Here is a 22,061-nt window from a genome sequence, read left to right as displayed (position 1 = left end):
TTGCTTCCCATTGCTGCTGAGGGGACCGTGTGGCTCAAAAGTCACATTTGGAAGTGCTTAGGACTTACTCCTGGCTCTGTGCTTAGGGATCACTCCTGGTGGGGTGTGGGGACCACAAGGGGTGCGGGGGATCCAACCCAGGTCTCCCTGGGTGCCAGGTCAATGTCTACCCCCTGCGCTATAGTTCTGGCCTGTTCCTGTCTTTTAATGGGAGCCCTCAAGCACTATTCAAAGGATTGAACTGCCCAAGAGCCTCTCATTGCTCCTGGGTATTATTTTAGCATTTTCCTTTATTTCCTCTCGGGTTTTTAGCCAGGCCTTTAAAAATTAGGACTACTACATTTTAAAACGATAGAATGTACCTTGAATTTGTATTCTATTACTACGGTGAAACACACACTCTCCCTCCCTCCCTTGGAAGTCTAACTCTGGGCGTCAGCCCAGGCAGAGGGAAACAGCACAGCTTTGAAAATGTGTGGGCCGGTCGCCAGGAAAGCACTCAAACCCAGGCAGCCTGGCAGCGGCGAGGGGACGCTCCGGGCGCGTGCAGGAAAGTGGCTCTCCCGGGCGCTCCGGCCCGGCTCCCTCGCTGCCCGGTTCTGCATCTTCAGCACCGACGGCGGTGACGAGGCTCGGGGGCCAGCGTAGAAAAGTGGGCACCAGCCTTTCGGGTTCGCAGTGGGCCCTGCGTGGGCGTGAGGACCGGCGCGGGGTGGGGAGCGCACGGCCGAGCGCGTCGCTCCCGGCTCCTCTCCCGCCGTCCGCAACTTCTCCCGGACGCTCGCGGGGCCCCGCCGGGCGCTCGCTGGGCTCCGGGCCGCCCGGAGCCCGCGGTCGCCACCGCCAGGGGGCCTCCAGGCTTCCCTCCCCGCCCGGGCCGGGGAGGAGCGCCGGGAGGAAGGGGCTGAGCCGGGGAGCCCCCGCCCCGAGGAAGGGGAGGAGGCGCATCCCGGCGCATTCCCGGCCCGCCCGGTGACTCACGGGCCAGGAAGCGCCCGCGCCCGCCGCCCCGGAGCCCGACTCGGCGCCCAGGTGAGCGCGCGGCACCCCCGCCGCCCCTCGGGCCCGCGGCGCGCTCGGAACCGGCGCTCGGAACCGGCGCTCGGAACCGGGCGGGCGGCCCGCGACGAGTCCGGGCCCGGGCCAGGGGGAGACCGGCGGGCTCAGCCCTCGGGCGAGGCCTCCGGGCGCTGCGGCCTCCCGGGATCGGCCCCGCGCCCCGAACCCTGCGCCCGGCCCGAACACTGAGTCCCGCGCCCCACGGCCCGCGCGCCCGAGCCCTGCGCCCGGTCCCGAACAGAGTCCCGCGCCCCCCCGTCCCGGCCCGCGACCCCGGCACTATATCCCCCGGTCCCGCGCCCCCCGGCTCTGTGCCCCCTCGGCCCGCGTCCCCTGCCCCGCGCCCCCGGGTCCGCGCCCCCAAGCCCTGCGCGCGGCCCCGAACACTGAGTTCGGACCCCGTGCCCCTCGGCCCGCGCCCCCCGCCCGCGTCCCCCGACTCTGTATCCCCTCGGCCTGCGCCCCTGGCCCGGCGCCCAGTACGAGGTGCGCGGTGCGGGGATGCCGGACCCCGCGCACCCTCGGCCCGCGCCCCCGGCACCCCGAATCCCGCGGTCCCGGCCCCCCGCAGGCCCAGGAGCCCCGCGCCCCCGCACGTGCTGGGCCGCGCGTGGTGATGGTCATTGTTGCGGCTGTCCCTCTCGCCCGGCAGGTTCCGCAGCCACCGCGGGGCCGAGTCGCGCTTTGTTCGGGCGCCGGGTGGGCTGCGCGGAGGCTCCAGGCCGAGGAGGCGGCGGGACGTCCCGGGCGTCCGGGGAGCGCGCCGGGACGGGCCACGCGGGTGTCACGTCCGAACAGCCCCGGACCCGCGCGCGCCAACCCGGCGCCCTGGTCGTGCCAGGGGTGGCGTCGTGTGGCCCCTGGACCGTGCCTGCTGCCCCGGGGGCCTGCGCAGTTTTTGGTCTGAAAACCGCGGCCGTACCCGGGGCGGGGTGCCAGCTGCAGGGGTGCCCGGTGCGGGGTGGCCTTGGTGGGTGCCAGGTGCGCGGTGTGTGGTGGGATGTGCCCCTTGCAGGGGCCTGGGCGCTTGCCCGCAGGTGGCAGTCTGGAAGCTGGAGTGACCACCGTCCTGCAGCACCTGCTGCAGGCGTGTCCAGCACTGCGCGGCCCTTAGTCCCCCTTTCAGTGTTCCTCAAGGACGTGCGGGACCCCCTGGCTTCATCTCAGGACACTGTCAGACTGGGGAGTTACTGTGCAAACAGGTGTGGGTGCTGAAAGTCTGTTGAATGCCCATAGGTCACCCCCCAAAATTCACCCCCCTCAAAGTGGTCTTTGAGCCCCATCCTCCAAAATGTTCTTGGAGGCCTGGCTTTCTCTGCATTTTGAGTTTGCAGAAAGTAAAATTCCCTTTGGGGGTAACTTTTTTTGACCTCTCCCTATTTTACTTGTCTATTTCATGGTATGTTTGCTTGATAAATGCGTGGCCAGTTGCCACCACTCTCAAAACACAAGAGTCCCGCCTCTGGGCTGCTCCGCTGCCTCCCCACGCCTCTCCCATCCAAGGACTCTGCTCTGGTCCTGCAGTTGAACTTTTTCCTGTGGCAACTTGGCAGTTTGAGGATTTGGGATTCATCCCTGTTTTCCCTTGCAGGGTAAAGAATGAAAGTTTGAAAAGTGTATTTTCAGGTTATGGCTTGGGAGACTCAGGCCCCTGCCCGCTTGAGCTTGCTCAGACCCTGGAACCGTTTCCCTGGCCCGACGCTAATGTGTATGTTTGGTTTGGGGGCACGTGCTGGTGTCCAGACTGATTCCTGACTCTGTAGCGGGAGTGGGTAAGACCAAGCATATGGGGATTGAGTCTGGCTGGGCACCGGGCAAGGCAGAACACCTTCACCCCTGTATTCTCTCCCTCAGCACTCACCCCTTCCCTCATGCAGAAAGATTTTTGTTGCTTTTTTGGGGGGGTCACGCCCTGCAGTTGGTGCTCTTGGTCTCTTTCCTGCTTTGTACCCCTGAGGGCCAGCATGTGCCAGGGAATTCTAACCAGAGTCCTGGCAGAGGAGGCCCATGCAAAGCCTGATCCCGCACTATCTCTCTGGCCCAACAAATACTTTGGTTTGAATTTTTGGTTTTTGGACCGTACCTGGCAGTGCTCAGGGTTTACTTTTGGCTCTGCACTCAGGAAGGTGCTTGGGGACCATATGGGGCCCTGGGGATCCTGCTGGGGTTTGCTGTGTGCAAGGCGGCCACCAGATGCCTCACCTCCTGTTTTGTCTCTCTGGGCTCTGCGGATATTTGTCAGACTTGAAGAAGTTCTCTCATTATGCTCATTAAAGCATGATCTGAGAGTTTCCACTGTGAATAGTCTTTTCTGTTCGGACCCTGGTTTGGGGGCTTTGCAGCATCTTTGCAACACCATTACATTGCGTGCATAATCGTACCTTTCCACTTGGCCCTGGAGCTCTCCGCTAGCGACTGCTGGTGTGGAAGATATGCCTCGTAATTTAGTACATCTGCTTCCTGTTCATTGATGCCATCATTTCATGCTTTTGTCCCCCCCCACCCCCCGCCTCTCTGTATGCACATACTCCAGTTTAACGCTCTGGGGGTGAATCTGGGTTTAAATGATCACTGCAGTTTCCAGAGCACTGACAGCCCCCAGCCTTGGAGTTGGGGTAAATGTGTGTTCACAGCATGTTTCATCCACACACCCCTTTCCCTGTTGTATGTAGCACAAACAACCCACCTGCAGGCTAGGGGTCAGCGGTCTGTGGCTGTCAGTAGACTTGACTGGCTGTCAGTTGGATTTTGTGGCTGTCAGTGGCTGTCCGTGGTCTCCTACTGTGACGAGCTGTGGGTGGGCTTGAGTCGCTGTAAGCAGCTGTCAGTGGCCATCAGTGGGCTTTAGTGGCTCTCAGTGGGCTGTTGCACTGTTAATGATTCTGTTTGGGGGCCACATGTGGCGATGCTTGGGCTTCCTCCTGGCTCTGTGCTCAGGGATCACGCCTGACGGGGCTCAGGAGCCTACAGGATGCCAGTGATCAAACCCATATCAGCTGTATGCAGGGCAAGCACCTTACCCTGTCCTATTTCTCCAACCCCTGCAATCTGATTTTTTTTTTGTTTGTTTTGGGTCACACACGGTGATGCTCAGGGGTTACTCCTGGCTCTGACTCAGGAGTTACTTCTGCTGGTGCTTGGGGGACCATATGGGATGCCGGAAATCGAACCCAAGTCAGCTGCATGTATGTTAAGCACCCTACATGCTGTTTATCCAGCCTGCCTTATGTCTGAGTTTTTTTTTCTTTGGGTCACACCCGGCGATGCATGGGGGTCATCCTGGTTCATGCACTCAGGAATTACTCCTGACGGTGCTCAAGAGACCATATGGGATGTTGGGACTCGAACCCAGGTTGGCCGCATGCAAGGCAAATGCCCTACCCGCTGTGCTATCGCACCAGCCCCCTTAGGTCTGATTTTTAAAAACAAAAATCCTATCAATCTGTTTACCAAACTGTTGGTCTCAGTTACTACTTTTTTTTTTTTTTCTTTTTGGGTCACACCTGGCTATGCACAGGGGTTACTCCTGGCTCTGCACTCAGGAATTACTCCTGGCGGTGCTCAGGGGACCATATGGGATGCTGGGAATCAAACCCGGGTCGGCTGCGTGCAAGGCAAACTCCCTACCCGCTGTGCTATAGCTCCAGCCCCTCAGTTACTACTTTTGAACTCAGTTCCTTTTTAGTGTAGGGGCTACTGGTTGCCCCTCGGCTTGATCTCAGGGTGCAGACATCTGAGTTCTGAGAGGACAGCAGCTGGGGAGATGGAGAATGGGGTGGGGCGGCAGGAAGAAGCTGTTTCCTTCCCTGTGCTGAGGCTACCCAGGGCTTCTGATTGGTCACTTCAGAGGAGAAAGGAAATTCCAAAGAGGAAGGCTGGGGCTGGAGAGATAGTACAGGGTTCAGGCACTTGCCTTGCACACAGTTTTGTTTGATCCCTGCCACCGTATATGCCACCCAGCACTGCCAGGAGTGATCTCAGAGAGCAGAGCAAGAGGAAGCCCTGAGCACTCAGGTCTGGCCCAGAAATCCAAAAGCAAAACAGACAAACAAACAAAAAAAAGCCACAAGGGGGCCGGAGTGATAATACAGCAGGTGAGGTGTTTGCCTGGCACGTGGCCGACCAGGGTTGCTCTCCAGCATCCCAGGTGACCCCCGAGCACTGCCAGGAGTGCTTTCTTTCTTTCCTTCCCTCCTTCCTTCTTACTTGTCACATCTGGCGATGTTCAGGGGTTCCTCCTGGCTCTGCACTCTGGAATTACTCTTGGTGGTGCTCTGGGGACCATTTGGATGTCAGGGATGGAACCTGGGTCGGCCTCGTGCAAGGCAAATGCCCTTCCCGCTGGACTATCGCTCCAGCCCCCAGGAGTGACTTCTGAGTGCAGAGCCAGGAGGAACCCCTGAACATCATCCCCAAAACAAACAAAAAAACCCAAAACCAAAACAAAATGAGAAAACAAAAACAACAAAATAATTATAATACAATTAAAAAAATTATTAAAAAAATAGTCACAAGAGGAGAAGGCTGAAAGGTTAGTTGGTGACCCACTGTTTTTTTTTTTTTCTTTTTGAGTCACACCCAGATTTTGGGAATCGAACCCGGGTCGACCGTGTGCAAGGCAAATGCCCTACCCGCTGTGCTATCTCTCCAGTCTCCCCACTTTGTTTTTGTGTTGTGTTCTGGGCCACACCATGCGGTGCTCAGGGCTGACTGCTGGCTCTGCCCTCAGCGATCACTCCTGGTGGGGCTCAGCGGACCCTATTGGGTGCTGGGGATCGAACCCGGATCAGCTGTATACAAGGCAGGCACCCCACCTATTGTGCTGTCTCTCTGGCTCCATGGTGGTAGTGCCTGGTGCTGTGCTGGCACCTGAGTTGCCCACTGTGTTCTCAGGTGCAGCAGCCACATTTGTTTGATGCCCTCATGGGCGCAGCCCTGGGTACCAGACTTTCCCCGGGGAGGCGCCTTTGCAGGATTGAGGGGAGGTGCTGGTGGCCCAGTGCTGCAGGAGCATGTGGGGTCCTCGTTGCAGAGGGCATGGTGGAGATTTGGTGGGACAGAGGAGGAAGGGTGAGTTTGTGCGGGTCTGTGGACAGCTGCCGGGTCAGGTGTGAGAAGGTAAGAGACCCCTAGGGGACACGAACTTTCTAGATGCGGCAGCCACAGTCTCGCTCACGCTGTGACAGACCCTGGGAGCTGTCCAGGTGGCGGGTGTGCATCTAGCGAGGAGCTGGGGTGACTGAACCCGGAGTGACCAGACCAGTTGCCTGGGTCTGTCGCTGCAGAAAGCAGATGCCGGTGTGCTCTCGTCTTCAGGGTCTGAGCCACTGGGCTTCCTGTGGAACGTGGCCGCCTTGGGGCTGTGAATCAGGGTTTGTCGCTGTGAGTCAGAGACAGTCCCATCTTTTCGCAGGCACCACAGGGCACTGGAGCCATGGCAGGTGGGCCTGGACTGGCTCTAATGGAGTCATTTGACAGGGTCGGTGTTGCTGTGTGGTCGCCGCCGACCTGCTGTGTGGTCACGTCCGAGCTGCTGCTCGTTACCTTTCTTCTCCATGGTTCAGGGCTCTGTGCTCAGGGATCAGTTCTGGCAGGGCTGGGGGACACCATATGGGGTGCCAGAGATTCAACCTTGGTCAGCTGTGCCTAAGGTGAGCGCCCTCCCCGCTGTACTCTCTCTCCAGTCCCCATTGACGCCTTTTGACATGGGAGTCACTCTGCACCTGACTTACAGGCATGTCCCAGGGGATACACTTACACATGGCAGCCTGGGTTCAGTCCCTGGCACCCCATGTAGTCCCTTAAGCACCACTAGGAATGATTCCTGAGTGCAGAGTCAGGAGTAAGCCCTGAGCACTGCTGGGTGGAGCCCTCATGCAAACACTGCTCCCCTGCTGTGTTGTGCTGCATTCTTCAGATGAGAAGAATCACCAGGCATTTGGGATGCCTTGTAATACAGATCACTCAGTACTTTGTGCTTTTCCCTCTGACTTGTTTCTCTTGACGTGAAACGCTCCAGACCCATCCGTGTTGCAGCAAACGCCATGAACTCGTCTTTTCCCAAGGCTGCATGGTGTTCCACTGTGTAATACCCAGACACAACTTTCTGCATTCACTGGCCTGCGAACATTCGGGTTGTTTCCATATCCTGGCTGTTGCAGGCAGTTTTGCTGTCAACAGAGATGTGTGTAGGTCTTCTTGAATTAATGTTTTTGTGTTTTGGGGTCGATCCTGAGAAGTAGAATGGCTGGTCATGGGGAAGCTCTGTTTTTCCTCTGAGGAATCTTTGTACTGATTTTCACAGAGGCTGAGCCAGAGGATATTCCCACCAGCAGTTGAATAAAGCTCCTCTCCTGCCAGCCCTGGTTGTTTCCACCTGCAGAGAGATAGTTGCATGTGAAGGGCAGGCTGCCCTCCTCAAACAAGAAGTCTCTCAGCTCGCAAGTCCTCATGCAAATAAGTTGGAAAGTTCAGTGTCTTCCTGGCCTTTTTCCAGACAGCTTTGATTTGCTTCATGCCGAGATAGCTCTGCTTTCTAGGTGAGGGCAGAGAGACGGACAGCGTTTGAGAGTGACCTTGGAAAGCCATGTGCAGGCCGATTTCCCCAGTTGTGTCGGACTGGAAGATTGTGTTGGTTTTTTTTTGTTGTTGTTGTTGTTGTTAGGAACTTGCCTCTCGATCCCAGCAGCCCCCTCGCCTCCCCGCGCCCGCCTCCCAGCCTGTTCTGATCTGGAGAGAGCAGCTGGAGTCGGGCGGCTAGCCTGGGAGGCGAGCGTTCTGTGGGAGTGGAGAGAAAGAACAGTTCAGCCAGGCCCGCCCGCCTCCCTTCCTCCGAGGACTTGTTTTTAAACATATGCACAGATGGCACAAAGATAGTGGCCATTTCTGCTTTTCTGGAAAGGGTTGTTCTCTGCTTGCTGAAGAGGAAGCTGCCGGTCTGTCCTGCCTGTGTTAGCAGAGACGCTTCCGAGGGGTTGTGGATTGCTGGTGCCAGCTTGCTACAGGGGTGGGCATGAGCTGTAAAATTAGCAAGTCCCAGGATTGGAGGTGCTGGGAAGAACCCCGTTTCCAGGAGAGCCCCCGCCTGACGGGGATCCACCCAGTGGACTTCGTGGTCCTGTTGCCACGCTGCCACTGAGGCCACCGTGGGGCAGGCAGCAAAACCTCGGTTCTGCATTTTAGGTTGGCAGCTTTGCTGAGCTGGCCTGACACATTTTACTTGTATTTTTTTTTGCCACATTCAGCGGTGCTGTGGGTGGGCAGGGCTGGGCATGCGCTGTAGTCAGGTCAGTGTTCCGGCCCGTGACTCCAGCCCTCCCTCCTGAGCCTGCTGACTTGGGGTTGCGGCTATTGGTGTGGTGCCGCTGTGCCCCTTGGGGACCCGTGTGTGGTCTGAGGGGTGGGGTGTGGGCGCAGGCTCTCGGTTGGGTGCTCCAAGTCTGTGAGCTGCCGCTTCACCACTGCTTCTTCCTCTCTGCCTGGGGCTTTCCGAGAACCTCGGATTCTCCTTGCCCGATACATGGCCAGTGCTGGGGCTTTGCCCGCATCTGTGTCTGCTGCACGTAGCCTGGCCCGTTGGGCACAGCTGCTCGGAGCAGTGCGGGGACAAGGAGCGGGTGGGGCCTGGGTTGCAGCAGAGCACTGTGGGAGTGACCCCTGAGCACCCCGGGGTGTGGTTCAAAACCGTTGCATAGTGAGTGCTGGGTGGGGTCAGAGCTGTCCAATCCTGTGAGGGTCAAGCCCCCCGCCCCCCCCCGCCTTTCTCCAAGCAGCTGTCTGGGGCATCAGCGGGGCGGATGCTCAAAGGTGGTGCCGCCAGGTTCTCGATGTTCCCGCTCCTCGTCCGTGGGGGCTGCCCTCCCTGTGGGACCCACCCTGCTTTCACTGCCCTGTCTGTCTTCCAGAGCCACGGGGCTTTGGCCCTTTGCATGAGGACCTGGGGACCCTGTGTAGGAGTCTTGGGAAGGGCAGGCCAGGTGGCCGCTGACCTCACAGACGTCGCGGGCATATTCCTGCCAGCCTATGGAGGGGCTTGTTGGACCTCTCAGAGTATCACCCAGGGGTGTCAGGGTCAGCAGGAAGTGACAGGATGTGGTCCCGGGGAGCACTGACGGTGGCCAGCCCCCTGACCGTGCCCACAGGCAGGGGGACAGAGGTGCTGTTGAGGGCCCCGCCCTTCCTGAGCACCAGGTGTGCTTGCTTCCAGCATGGCGGCCCAGGTGACGCTGGAGGACGCCCTGTCCAATGTGGACCTGCTGGAGGAGCTGCCCCTCCCGGACCAGCAGCCCTGCATCGAGCCCCCGCCCTCCTCACTACTCTACCAGGTGGGTGCCTGCAGGGCGGGTGGGGGCACCCCACCAGTGGACCCCACGTGACACCTCCTTTCCGCCTTCCAGCCAAACTTCAACACGAACTTTGAAGACCGAAATGCGTTTGTCACCGGCATCGCGAGATACATCGAGCAAGCCACAGTGCACTCAAGCATGGTCAGTCTCGTGGCTCCCTGGGGTCGTTCTGATGAGTCTGGGGCTGAGGCTGTGCCGGATTAGGTACTTAGGTCTTCCCACCGCCGGGTTGGCCCCTGAGCTCTGCCAGCACCACCAGCTCCCGCTGTCAGAGGAAGACTCCAGAGTTTATGGCTGTTGGTCTGGGGCTCCGCATTTCAGCAGCTCCTTTCCTGTGGTGGTTCTCCTGCTTCCTCTGTTCATTCGCTCCGTGTCCTCTTGCAGAATGAGATGCTTGAAGAAGGCCAAGAGTACGCGGTGATGCTGTACACCTGGAGGAGCTGTTCCCGGGCCATTCCGCAGGTGCTCTGCTCTCCCTGTCACCTGGCCTCACGTAGCACCACGAGCCCCGCCCACTCAGCAAAGCCACGCCCACTCAGCAAAGCCACACCCACTCAGCAAGGCCCCGCCCGCCCGCGCAGCAAGCCTCGCCCACCGCCACCACCCAGACTTCCCTTGCCAAGCCCCGCCACCCACCTCTACCCAGACTTCCCTACCAAGTCCCGCCTGTGCAGCTAGCCCCCCACGCAGCAAGCCCTATCCATATGCCACCACCCCCCGACTTCCCGGCCAAGCCTTGCCCGCCAACCCCAGAGCTCCTTAAACCCTGCCCATCATCACAAAGCCCCGCCTTTGTGGGATCCGCCATCCAGGGATGCCCTGCTAAGCCCCGCCCACCACCACAGTCCGTGCCTGTATGTTCCAAGCCCAGGGGACTCCCCATGATCACAGGCCCGGCTCGTAACCAGAACCCCACTGTTCTCTCAGGGTGATTCTTATTTCCTCTGAGAAGCCCCTGAGGGCTTGTCTAACTGCCAGCTGGTACTGGCGTCTTGTCTGTCTTGGGGAGCTTCCTTCCCCCGGCCTCGTGCTTACTGTCCATGGCCGGCCCTCTGGTGAGCCTCGGACCCGAGAGAAACCCTTTGCTTTATCTTCAGAGTAGTCAGGAGGGACTGCGCTAGCAGCATGGCCCTGTCCACCCGTTCCCCAGCAGCCGTGCCCTGGGCCCTGTGAGACAGGTGCAGTGGCCGCCGTCTGCCTGCCAGACGTACAGCCCAGTGCAAATAGGCGGTCACAGCCTGTCCCTATACCTCTGCCCCTGCCATGCAGAGTGCAGATCTCCCTGCCCTCACTTAGGGCTGGTCGAATCCCCTTTGTCCTGTCTTGCTTCTTCCCAGGTGAAATGTAATGAGCAGCCCAACAGAGTGGAAATTTATGAGAAAACCGTGGAGGTCCTGGAGCCTGAGGTCACCAAACTGATGAACTTCATGTACTTCCAGGTAAAAGGGCAGTGCCTGGCAGCGGCTGACTGTACCTCGGCCCCCAGCCCAGTCCAGCCCAGTGCCTGTGGACTGAATTAGCTTGGGCCTGTCCAGACAGGGAAGTAGAGGCCCACAGTGCAGCCGCCTGTCCCTGCAGAGCAAAGGCTCTGGTTTCGCTTCTCTGAGGGTGATGCTTATTTCTTCATGAAGCCTGTGAGGGCTTGTTTGACTGCCAGCTGGTATTGGCAACTTATCTGACTTCAGGGGCTTCCTGCCCTCAGCCTTGTGCTCACCTGGTCCACGGGCCGGTCCTCTGGTGAGCCTCGGGACCCAGGAGAAAGCCTATGCTCTATCTTCAAAGTAGTCAGGAGGGAAAACCTGCCCAAGTCCCCTGCCCACCCCCTTTGTTTGTTTTGGGGCCACACCTGACGATCTCGGGGCTTGCTCCTGGCTCTGCACTTAGGAATCACTCCTGACGCCACTCCGGGGACCACAGGGGATGCTGGGAATTGAACCTGGGCTGGCCGTGCACGAGGCTAGTGCTCTCCCCGCCGTCCCATCACTCTGGTCCCTTCCCCTCTTTGTTTAACCTCTGAAAGTTCAGCCTCTGTTCCTGGAACAGCTCATGGGGGCATTTTGCTCCGTAGCTTCTAGAGCAACCCACAGTCACGCACTCACTTTAAGGAAGTAGCTGTTGACTTACGGAAACAACAGAGAGGCTTGTTTGAAAGTGAAACATCAGCAGAGGGGCAGGCAGGTAACCTGGGGTCCTGGCCCGAGCCCCTGTGCTTCCTTGCACCCCAGGCTAACAGAACTCTGCAGCCCCCAGAGAAGCTCCCTGTCGCCGTCCCCAGGAGACAGTCTCAGTGCTGGGCCCTGCTGCTCCCTCTGCAGTTCCCAGAGCACAAGTCTGGAAGCAGCTTCTGTGTCTGTCCGTTCCTTTGGGGAGCCTCCCAGAGCAGTGCTCAGGGGCCAGGGCCACCCCGGGCCATGCAGCCCAGCAGCTTTGCTGTCCTTCCAGCTCTGAGTCTGTGTGAGGTTCCCCAGAGCAGGCACATTTTTCCTCTCCGGCTGTGGTCACAGGCCGGGTGCCCTGGCCAGCCTGTCCGTCATGTGTCTGCCACGTCTTCCTTCCTTCCTCGCCTAGAGAACCGCCATCGAGCGCTTCTGTGGGGAGGTGCGGCGGCTGTGCCACGCGGAGCGCAGGAAGGACTTTGTGTCCGAAGCATACCTGATCACACTGGGCAAGTTCATCAACATGTTCGCCGTGCTGGATGAGCTCAAGAACATGAAGTGCAGCGTGAAGAATGACCACTCGGCCTACAAGAGGTGAGCGGGTGCTGCCGTCGCGTCCTGGGTGTTGGGGGCCCTCGGGCCAGCACGCGTGCTTCTGTGGTGCCTCAGGGGTGGTGCCAGTGCAGGCGCTGGTGTCCTGGTCACTTCCAGATGTCCCTGAGAGGGGCTGGATGCATGCTCTGCTCCCAGGAGCCCTGCTCCAGTCCCCAGCAATGCCAGGGGGGGCCTGAACGAAAAACCGAATTGGTGTCTGTGGAGCTCTGTGAATGCGTGTACTCAGGACTGGCTCCAGGGGACAGGGGGCAGCCGCAAGCTGGCATTGGCAGGAATCACCCGGAGGCTTGTCCCAGGTGGACCTCTGATGAGCGGAACCAGAGGCCCACTTGGGACCTTTGGCACTGGGCCAAGTGTGGCAGAGAATGCGAATGGAGCCTGGCTGGGGTTGTCTTGTCTTAAATCGTCCCTCCGATTTGGGGACAGCGGCCCCTCTCTGGATGGGGGGGGGGTGCCTGGGTTGTAAGCCACTGGCTAACCCCCCCATGGCTCTGCTCCGCCCCACCTCCAGGGCTGCGCAGTTCTTGCGGAAGATGGCAGACCCGCAGTCCATCCAGGAGTCGCAGAACCTGTCTATGTTCCTGGCCAACCACAACAAGATCACGCAGGTGAGGCTGCGCGTGGCTGGGCGTAGCGGGGCGCAGGGGTGGGGGGGCAGGCCCCGCCCAGTCCGGCCCTCGGTGCCAGCGTGTTCCTGCCGCTCCCAGTCTCTGCAGCAGCAGCTCGAGGTGATCGCTGGCTACGAGGAGCTGCTGGCCGACATCGTGAACCTGTGCGTGGACTACTATGAGAACAGGATGTACCTGACGCCCAGCGAGAAGCATATGCTGCTCAAGGCACGTGGGCAACCGCCACCCCCCAGGGCAGTCTGTCCTGTCACAGGAGAGCTCTGGGCTGGAGGGTGGGCTTCAGTTGCAGGAAGTGGGAGCCTGTTGCTGTAGGGAGGGCACAGCACCTCCATCACAGCATGGCGGAGGGGAGGGGCTTCTGTCAAAGCCATGGAGAGGGGGCCTTGGTCCCCAAGAGAGACTGAGCTTAGTCCCTAGACCTTTAGCCCACTCTTCTGTTCCTACCGGTGGGTATGCCTATGTGGGCTATTGTGTGCCTGTGTGTGTGTGTGCCAGCTTGCGTGTGCCTAAATGCATGTGAGCATGTGTGCATGTATGTGCAAGCATGTACCAGTATAAGTGCTAATGTGTGAGTTCCAGCATGTGTGTAAGCATGCGCCTATATGCGTGCGTGTATGAGCGTATGTGTACCCGCATGTGCAAGAGCATGTGTGAGCAAGCATGTGTATGTGAGCGTGTGTGGAAACATGTACTTGTATGTGTGGAAGCATGTGTGCATGTGTGCAAGTGTGTGCTTGCATGTGTGTGAGCATGTGTGCAGCCATGTGCCTGTGTGTGTGTACAAGTGTGTGCTTGTATGTGTGTGTGTGCAAGCATGTGCCATATGTGTGTGAGCATGCCTGCCTGCGTGTGCACAGCAGTCTTCCTTCCACGCTGCCTGCCTGCAGCTCTCCCCACATTCCCGGAGTCTCTGGGACCCGACCCCAGTGCCCAGAGGCCTGGGAGCAGCAGCAGGAGCTGCCCTAGATGGCTGGAGGCGCGACCGTGCTGAGTGCACAGCCTCCCTCGCGGATGTCGGGGCGCCCTTCCACCCCAAGCTGCAGGAACAGTATGGGCGAAAGCAGAATTCTCCTGAGGGCTAGTTGCTTATTTTTGGCGACTCCAGAGGTGCTGTTTGAGGTCGGTGGGCCCAGGGCTGTGTCAGTGGGCTCTGCAGGGTGAGTCCGTGGGTGGATCCTCAGGAGGAAGATGCGAGCCCCCACAGCGCCTTCAGGAGGAAGGGCCAGTGTCATTTCAGCCGCTGTGGCCAGGTCTGTTCCCGATGTCTGACTCTCCGTCCTCCTGTGACGTTTCAGGTCATGGGGTTCGGCCTGTACCTGATGGACGGGAGCGTCAGCAACATCTATAAGCTGGATGCCAAGAAAAGGATCAACTTGTCGAAGATTGATAAGTACTTCAAGGTGAGCTCGCTCCTCCCTGTCCCCGGGGCTGCCTGGGTGGGGCAGCTGTGGGTCCTGTGCATAGTGCACAGCTGGGCTGGTGTCACAGCAGCCCTTCCCAGGCTGCGTCCAGCCCCTGAGGATCGCACGTCTCCCGGTTGCACGCAGATGCCAGCCAGTGTGCCCGAGACAGCATTGCTGTGGCACCAGGTTCATGACACCCAGTCCCTGGGAGCATATCCGATGCTTGTGGTTGCTACCAGGAACAGACTCATATAGGGAAGGGCTGTAAGCCATGGAGCCATTCCGGGCCCAATTAAAATAAAGACCATTAGTATTTCTCTAGCTGTTTATTATTAGCACATAATATATATTCATTATAGTCTATTCAATGTAGTGTATATTCATTAGTATCAGTTCACTAGCATGTAGAATTGCAGGGTTTGTAATGTCCCGGGATCCACATTAACAAGGTAGGTTAATTGTTATATTTGGATCCTGCTTCTCCCATTGTATTTTGTTCAAGTGGATGTAGAAATTATTTATAGCTTTTTTTCACCAAGTGTTTTGCAGATACCGCGTTTGGCACTCAGTAATTATTAGCATGAGTCATTCTTGTGATCATGTGCTTGGGAATGGAACATGCATAATGACCCTTTCTTTTTCGTATTTTTTGAATATAGCAACTCCAGGTGGTTCCGCTGTTTGGGGACATGCAAATAGAGCTGGCAAGATACATCAAGACCAGCGCACACTATGAGGAGAACAAATCTCGGTAGGAGAGAGCGCCGCCGTCTCAGCCCCTGCTCTCTGTCACGGCCTTTGACGCGGTGTACACCGAGACCCCGGGCTCTGTGGCTCTGGGCACTGAACTTCAGTCTTCAAGTCTAAGTTCTCTTGGCTTTTCCCGAGCTGGGGTTGAGCACAGGCCGCATACTCGCAGCCCCTGTTGCTCCCCCCCCAGCCACACCCGGCCTTTAGTGGAGTCTCTTGTTGGAAGAAGCACATTTTGAACATTAGTAGTTAATGAGAAGGCATTAGGAAGTGCAGTGAGAGAACTTCCCCACATCCTCCCAGGATGTTGGTTAGCGTTGGTCTAGAGTGAACAAGTAAATCCTCTGGGCCCGGTGGATCGCCGGTAAAAGCTTTCCAGCTGTGTTCTGAGGCCCGAAGCACTGTCAGAGTCCACTGCAAGGCCAGGGAGGTGGCTGGGTGGCCAAGTGCTGGTCCTGCCTACCGGAGCCCTGGTTCCATCTCCAGCACTTCAGGGCCCCCGAGCACCAAGCAGGGAGTAGTCACCGAGTGCCTTTGGGTGTGGCCCCCAAACCAAGCTAAACAAAAAAATACATGTAAGAGTGCTGTACATAGGGGGCTGGAGCGATAGCACAGCAGGTAGGGCGTTTGCCTTGCACGTAGCGACCCGGGTTCGATTCCTAGCATCCCATATGATCCCCTCAGTACCGCCAGGCGTAATTCCTGAGTGCAGAGCCAGGAGTGACCCCTGAGCATCGCCGGGTGTGACCCAAAAAGCAAAAAAAAAAAAGAGTGCTGTACATAGGGACTGGAGAGATATGACAGGGGTAAGGCACTGGCTTCCTATATAGTTGATCCTTGTTTGACCCCTAGCACCACATAGCGTCCCCTGAGTCCTGCCAGGAGTGATCCCTGAGCACCACCAAGTGTGACCAGCCAGGAGTAAGCCCAGAGCATCACTGGGTATAGCCCCCAAACCAAAATAAATAAAACAAAAGTCGAAAAAAGAACTCAGGTCAGCCATGTGCAAGGGAAGAGCACTACCCACTGTACCATCTTTCTGGCCCTTGTTGTTTTGTTTCCATGGTACCGTGAGTCAAACCCAGGGCCTTGAGCTCTGCTGCTGAGCCAAGTCCCAGCACAGTGTCTCCTTGATAAGCTTTCCCCACCCCTGCCTGCCAGCCTGCTGGTGGTGCCCAGGGCTGCAGTGCAGCCGCCCGCAGGAGTTTGTCATCTGTTGCTCTGCCCCCAGGTGGACATGCACGTCGTCAGGCAGTAGCCCCCAGTACAACATCTGTGAGCAGATGCTCCAGATCCGAGAGGACCACATGCGCTTCATCTCGGAGCTGGCCCGCTACAGCAACAGTGAGGTGAGCCGCCCAGCGCGTCACTCGGGGAAACGGAGTTTCCTTCCCAGCCATGTGGGGGAAAGTGCCTCGTGCTGAAGCACGTGGTCTAGTGCACCAGGCCCTGGGTGGTATCCTGGTAGCAGGCACGTCTTCGGATCTCAGAGAGGCACGGCAGAACGCCCAACACCAGAGGGGGGTGGGGCCCCATCAGTTAAGGGGCAAGTCCTGCGCTCAGGGGAGGGGCACTGAGGGGTGGGTGCTGGCGGCGCGGGGGACTCACCTCACAGCCCTTCTGATGGGGAGGGTACCTGGGGCCAAGCTGAGGGTCTACGTGGCACGGGCATTGACCCTGGGCCTGCTCCGTGCTCCAGACCTCTGAGCTATCTTGGGCCCTGAGTTATTTCTTCTTTATTATTATTATTTTTTATTTATTTATTTTGTTATTTCTTCTTTAAAAAAATTAATTAAACTTTAATTTATTTTTAAATAATGTAGGAGTACTGCTATTTATTCAGCCATTGATTAAGCGGATTGAATTGTGCATGAACTCCATTAATTTATTTTTAAATAATGTAGGAGTACTGATATTTGTTCCTGAGTTACTTCTAAAAGGGGTCATTTCTATGAGCCTGGGGGTACTCCGGGGCCCCCACAGTTTCCCTGCAAGTGGTGTTGGAACTTTGTGCATATCAAGTTCTTCTTTTTATTTCTTTTTTTTGCTTTTTGGGTCACACCCAGCAATGCACGATGGTTACTCCTGGCTCAGGCAATCAGGAATTACTCCCAGTGGTGCTCAGGGGACCATATGGGATGCTTGGAATCGAACCCGGGTTGGCCGTGTGCAAGGCAAACACTTTGCTATCACTCCAGCCCCAGCATGTCAAGTTCTTGAAGCTGCTTTTCTGGCCCTAAAAATCATTTTTGTTTTGGGTTTTGGGGCCACATCTGGCAGTGCTCAGGGCTTACTCCTGGCTCTGTGCTCAGGGATCATTCCTGGTATTCTTGGAGGACACATATCTGATGCTAGGGATCAAACCCGGCCAGCCAGATGCATGGCAAAGTCTCTACCTCCCATCCTATCTTTCTGCCACAGCCCCGTCCCCTCAGGCGCCCCAATCCCCCCGCACCGCCACCAATTCATTTTGTTTTTATTGTTTTGTTTCTTGGGCCACACCTGGCGGTGCTCAGGACTTGCTCCTACTGGGTACTCAGGGGGACCAGTGTGGTTCTGGGGATTTAACCCGGGTTGGCCACGTGCAAGGCAAGGCCATACCTGCTGTACTATTGCTCCAGCCCTAAACGTTTTAACTTTAATCCCTGGGTCTGCCCCTAAGCCTTGAGAAGTCTCCCCGCCGGCCGGTGCCTCTTTCTCACACTCAGTTGTCGTGGTTTGAGGTGAGAAAACAGAGATGGTGGCATGTGGCCGCCCTGAGCTCTGTGGCGGGGCAGCCTGTGTCCCCTTGGTGCAGTGTTCCAGGCCACACTGGCCACTTCTCGGAGGCAGTGGGTGGCAGTCAGTGCAGAGGTGCTTTGGTGGCCCCGTTCCACTTCTCTGTTCCCTCTGCACCAGGTTGTCACGGGCTCGGGCCGCCAGGAGGCCCAAAAGACCGACACTGAGTACCGGAAGCTGTTTGACCTGGCACTGCAGGGTCTGCAGCTGCTGTCGCAGTGGAGTGCCCACGTCATGGAAGTGGTGAGCACTGTGCGGACTGGGGGCCAGGAAGGTGGTTCAAGGGGTAGAGCCGGGTGCTGTGCCTGCGTGTGGCCTCGGGTCTGAGCCTCTGCACTGCTGGATTCCTGTGCCAGAATGTTTGTGCAGTGTCTGCAGACAGAACAGACTCCGTGTGGATGCGTGTGTGTGTGTGTGTGTGTGTATGTGTGTGTGTGTGTGTGTGTGTGTGGTGCAGATGCCTGGAAGGCTGATCTTTGGGCAGCAGAAGTGATAGGCACATGGGGGGTTGGACTGGTTCTGGGGCCACGCCCAGAAGGGCCTGGATCTACGCCGCCTCTGAACCCAGGGGCCAGCTGGGTCTCCAGGCCTCTGTCCTCTCCCCTGACTCCAGACAGTGTTTCTTTACTTACGCTTGGTGGTCAGGTTGTACCGATGGTCACTCCCAGAGGTGGTGGGGAAGCCCTGTGGGCCGGGGATGGAGCCTGGGCCCCCTGCGTGCAGAGTCTGGCGCCCTGGGTCCCCAGACAGGCTGCTCAGATGCACTTAGCTTCTCTCTCCCGACCGCCCCAGTACTCGTGGAAACTCGTGCACCCGACAGACAAGTATTCCAACAAAGACTGCCCCGACAGCGCTGAGGAGTACGAGCGAGCCACCCGCTACAACTACACCAGCGAGGAGAAGTTCGCCCTGGTGGAGGTGGGGTTCCTGCTCTGCCCCGGCCTTGCACCTTTGGCACTGTCCACTGCGGGACCGACTGGCTTCCTGCTGTCCCTGCCACGGTCCCCTGGGAGGGATGGGCTTGCTGGCAGAGTCTGGGCAGGGAGTGGACACGGGGACAAAACCTGTGGCTGAGGAATGAGTGGACAACCTGGTCCAGCTCTGTGGTCACTCAGATCGTGTCTCAGCTCTGTGGTCACATGGGGGCTGTGTCTGTGCTCTGTGGTCACTTGGGGGCGTGTCCCAACTCTGGTCACTCAGGGCTCCCGAGTGGGTGCGGGTGTCGGGCTCTGCTGTCCCAGAGCCTCTGACGTGCCAGCGCCGTCCTGTCCGTAGCTGCCTTTTCTGCCTGATCTCAGCCTCTACCTGTCCTCCTGTAGTCTTGGCTCTGGGTGCATTTTACATCCATGCCTGACACCCCAAAGCTGCTTCCCACGCGGACCCCCACCCCTCCAGCTCATTGCCCCTTTGTCGACCCTGTTTGCTGCTCTGAGCTGTTGGTCAATGTCCCCCCTCCCCTCTGTCCTGACCACTGTTAGCCCTGACCTGGACTGCTCCCCTCCCTCTCCCTCTTTCTCCCCCCCTCTTCCTCTCTCCTCCCCTCTCTCCCTCTCTTCCTCTCTTCCTCCTCTTTCCCCCCTCTCTCTTCCTCTCTCCCTCTCTCTCCCTCTTCTTCTCTCTTTCTCTCTAATTCTCTCCCCCTCCCTCCCTCCTTCCCTCCCTCCCTCCCTCTCTCCCTTCCTTTCTAACTCTCTCCCTCTCTTTCCCCCTCTCTCTTCCTCTCTCCCTCTTCTTCTCTCTTTCTCTCTAATTCTCTCTCCCTCCCTCCCTCCTTCCCTCCCTCCCTCCCTCTCTCCCTTCCTTTCTAACTCTCTCCCTCTCTCTCCCCCTCTCTCTCTTCCTCTCTCTCTCTCCCTCTCCCTCTCCTCCTCTCCCCTTGCCTTATGGCATTGTGTGACTTCCAGTACTCAGCTGTGCCCTGTATCGTGTGATTGACACAGGAACACTCGATGGCCCCGCCCCTCCCGGGCCCCTCCCGGGCCCCTCCTCTCCTGGTTTCCCGAATGGAGGGTGTGTTGGTTTGCTTTGCTTCTTCTTTTATGCCTGCGTGAACTTTAGGTGCTGTTGAATCATCCTGGACTTGTTTAGGCCCTTCCTCCAGGCCTGTGGATATGGGGTGTCTTCCTGCTGGCTGGGGTGGCAGGTGCCCTTGGGCCTGACGGGGGCAGCTGCGCGTGGCCCTGGGGGTGTGGGAGGCAGCTTCTGCACGCAGGGCTGGCCCGAGCGACTCCGAGTCCTGTGTCCCCACAGGTCATCGCCATGATCAAAGGGTTGCAGGTGCTGATGGGCCGGATGGAGAGCGTGTTCAACCACGCCATCCGGCACACCGTCTACGCTGCGCTGCAGGATTTCGCGCAGGTGACGCTGCGGGAGCCGCTGCGACAGGCCATTAAGAAGAAGAAGAATGTCATCCAGAGGTCAGCCCACCAGCCCGCCGCCCAGCCCCGTGTGTGGCAGGAGCATGATCAGGGCGTGTATCCTGCTGTAGCCACCGTGTTTGACCCTGAGCCCCGGCACAGCCAAGGTGGCCTGGCCGTCCCCGGCACAGAGGGCCCAGCAGAGGGTGCCCGTTTCTTTTGTGTGTCTGTCATCTGGACAGCCAGGGCGTGTGGTCAGCTGGGGCGTGTGCCTGGACAGCTGGACGTTTGGACAACTGGGGTGTGTCTGGACAGCTGGGCATGTACACAGCTGGGCATGTGGGCAGCTGGGGCGTGTGCACAGCTGGGCGTGGGCCTGGACAGCTGGGCGTGTGGACAGCTGGCCATGTATCCCTGCTGGTTTGTCCCCTGTGGCAGCCTCTGCCCCCTTGAGGGTCCGAGCAGTGTGGAGAGGGAAGCCCCAGGGGAGACTGGGTGTTACTGGGCGCCCCTCCCACGGACGGGCTCATCGGGCTAGAGCCTTCTGGGTGGTGTCGCCATGAAGCTGCTCCTGGCCCGGTGGCTGGGGCTCTCTCTGGGCACTGGCTAGGGGCTGTTGCCATCCAGCTCTTGGTGCCCACTGAGGCCCTCAGGCCCTGGGGCTGCCCCCATGTCCCGAAACCCATCCTGGGCCTTTCCTCCTGTTGGGGTGCGTTCCTGGAGCTGCACAGGGCCCCCCTGGTGCCTGGGACCGGCCTGGGCTCATTCTCAGCTCCTGGAGCTGCCGTCTCCCCTCTGAGTCCCCCAGAGCTGTGTGTGTGTCTGTGTGTGTGTTTGTGTCTGTGTATCTGTGTGTATGTTTGTGTCTATGTATCTGTGTGTTTGTTTGTATCTGTGTGTGTTTGTATGTGTTATCTGAGTGTGTTTATATACGTATGTGTGTGTGAGTGCGTGTCTGATGTTTATGTGTGTGTGTGTGTCTGAGTGTGTATGTCTGTGTCTGTGTGTGGGTGTGTATCTGTGTATATGTTTGTGTGTATATATGTATGTGTGTCTTTGAGTCTGTGTGTCTTGTGTCTGTATTTGTGTGTCTGATATCTATGTGTGTCGGAGTGTATGTCTGTGTGTGTGTGTGTGTTTGCTTGTGTGTGTATGTGTGTGAGTGTGTGTTTTTTTGTGCTTCTGTGTCTGTGTCTTAGTATGTGTCTTTCTATATGTGTGTGTGTGTCTGTGTGTCTGTCTGAGTGTGTGTCTGTGTGTTTCTGTGTTTGTGTGTCTGTGTCTGAGTGTCTCTGTGTGTCTATGTGTGTATGTGTCTGCATGTCTTTGTGTGTGTCTGTGTGTGTTTCTATGTCTATGTGTCTGTGTGTGTCTGTGTGTGCTGCAGGCTAGGAGATGCTGATTCCCGTGTGTCTCAGGCTATTCGTTCTGTCCTTGCGTGTCCCCATGGCATGGGGCCTCCCTCACTGCCGGGTGTCCCTCAGTGTCCTGCAGGCCATCAGGAAGACGGTGTGTGACTGGGAGACGGGGCACGAGCCCTTCAACGACCCCGCCCTGCGTGGCGAGAAGGACCCCAAGAGCGGCTTCGACATCAAAGTGCCCCGACGCGCCGTGGGCCCCTCCAGCACGCAGGTTCCCGCCCCGCCCGTCCCTTCCCGCGCCCTGGGCTGACCTGGGGGGTGGCCGCTCCCTGGCCTGTGGCCATTTGTGGACTGTCATATGCCCCACCAAGTGCGGACGACCCACAGTGCCCGTCACGACTCCCTGTTGCCTGTGAGCTCGGGGCCTGGTGCTCATGGCGATGGGCGACAAGCGGGCCTGTCCCCAGGGGCCTCCGGAGACTCGAGAGCGTCCTGGCGCGTGTCCGCGTGTCGCCTTCTCCCGCCCTGCATGCCAGCCCGGCCCCGCTCCCTCTCCCGCTCTGCTCTTCTCTCTGGGCTTCCTGGGCACTCACGTCTCTCCTGCCCGC

General features: G+C 58.3%; 1 protein-coding gene across 1 annotated transcript in view; it reads left to right on the top strand.

The window, feature by feature from the left end:
• Nucleotides 1-527: 527 nt before the first annotated feature.
• The window catches only part of CYFIP1 (cytoplasmic FMR1 interacting protein 1), a 46,264-nt gene continuing 24,730 nt past the window's right edge, over nt 528-22,061 (top strand). Inside the window, 15 exon segments of the mRNA XM_055141032.1 lie at nt 528-1,032; nt 9,266-9,383; nt 9,456-9,545; nt 9,789-9,866; nt 10,742-10,843; nt 11,973-12,154; nt 12,687-12,783; nt 12,883-13,011; nt 14,100-14,204; nt 14,867-14,958; nt 16,189-16,306; nt 17,856-17,978; nt 18,528-18,653; nt 19,986-20,152; nt 21,577-21,724. Of these exon segments, the coding sequence (XP_054997007.1) occupies nt 9,267-9,383; nt 9,456-9,545; nt 9,789-9,866; nt 10,742-10,843; nt 11,973-12,154; nt 12,687-12,783; nt 12,883-13,011; nt 14,100-14,204; nt 14,867-14,958; nt 16,189-16,306; nt 17,856-17,978; nt 18,528-18,653; nt 19,986-20,152; nt 21,577-21,724 (1,674 nt within the window). The 5' untranslated portion in view covers nt 528-1,032; nt 9,266.

The sequence above is a fragment of the Sorex araneus genome, chromosome 6 (assembly GCF_027595985.1).
Source record: "Sorex araneus isolate mSorAra2 chromosome 6, mSorAra2.pri, whole genome shotgun sequence".
Taxonomy (NCBI): Eukaryota; Metazoa; Chordata; class Mammalia; order Eulipotyphla; family Soricidae; genus Sorex; species Sorex araneus.
Note: the sequence above shows the minus strand (reverse complement) of the source record. Positions and strands in the feature narration are given on the sequence as shown.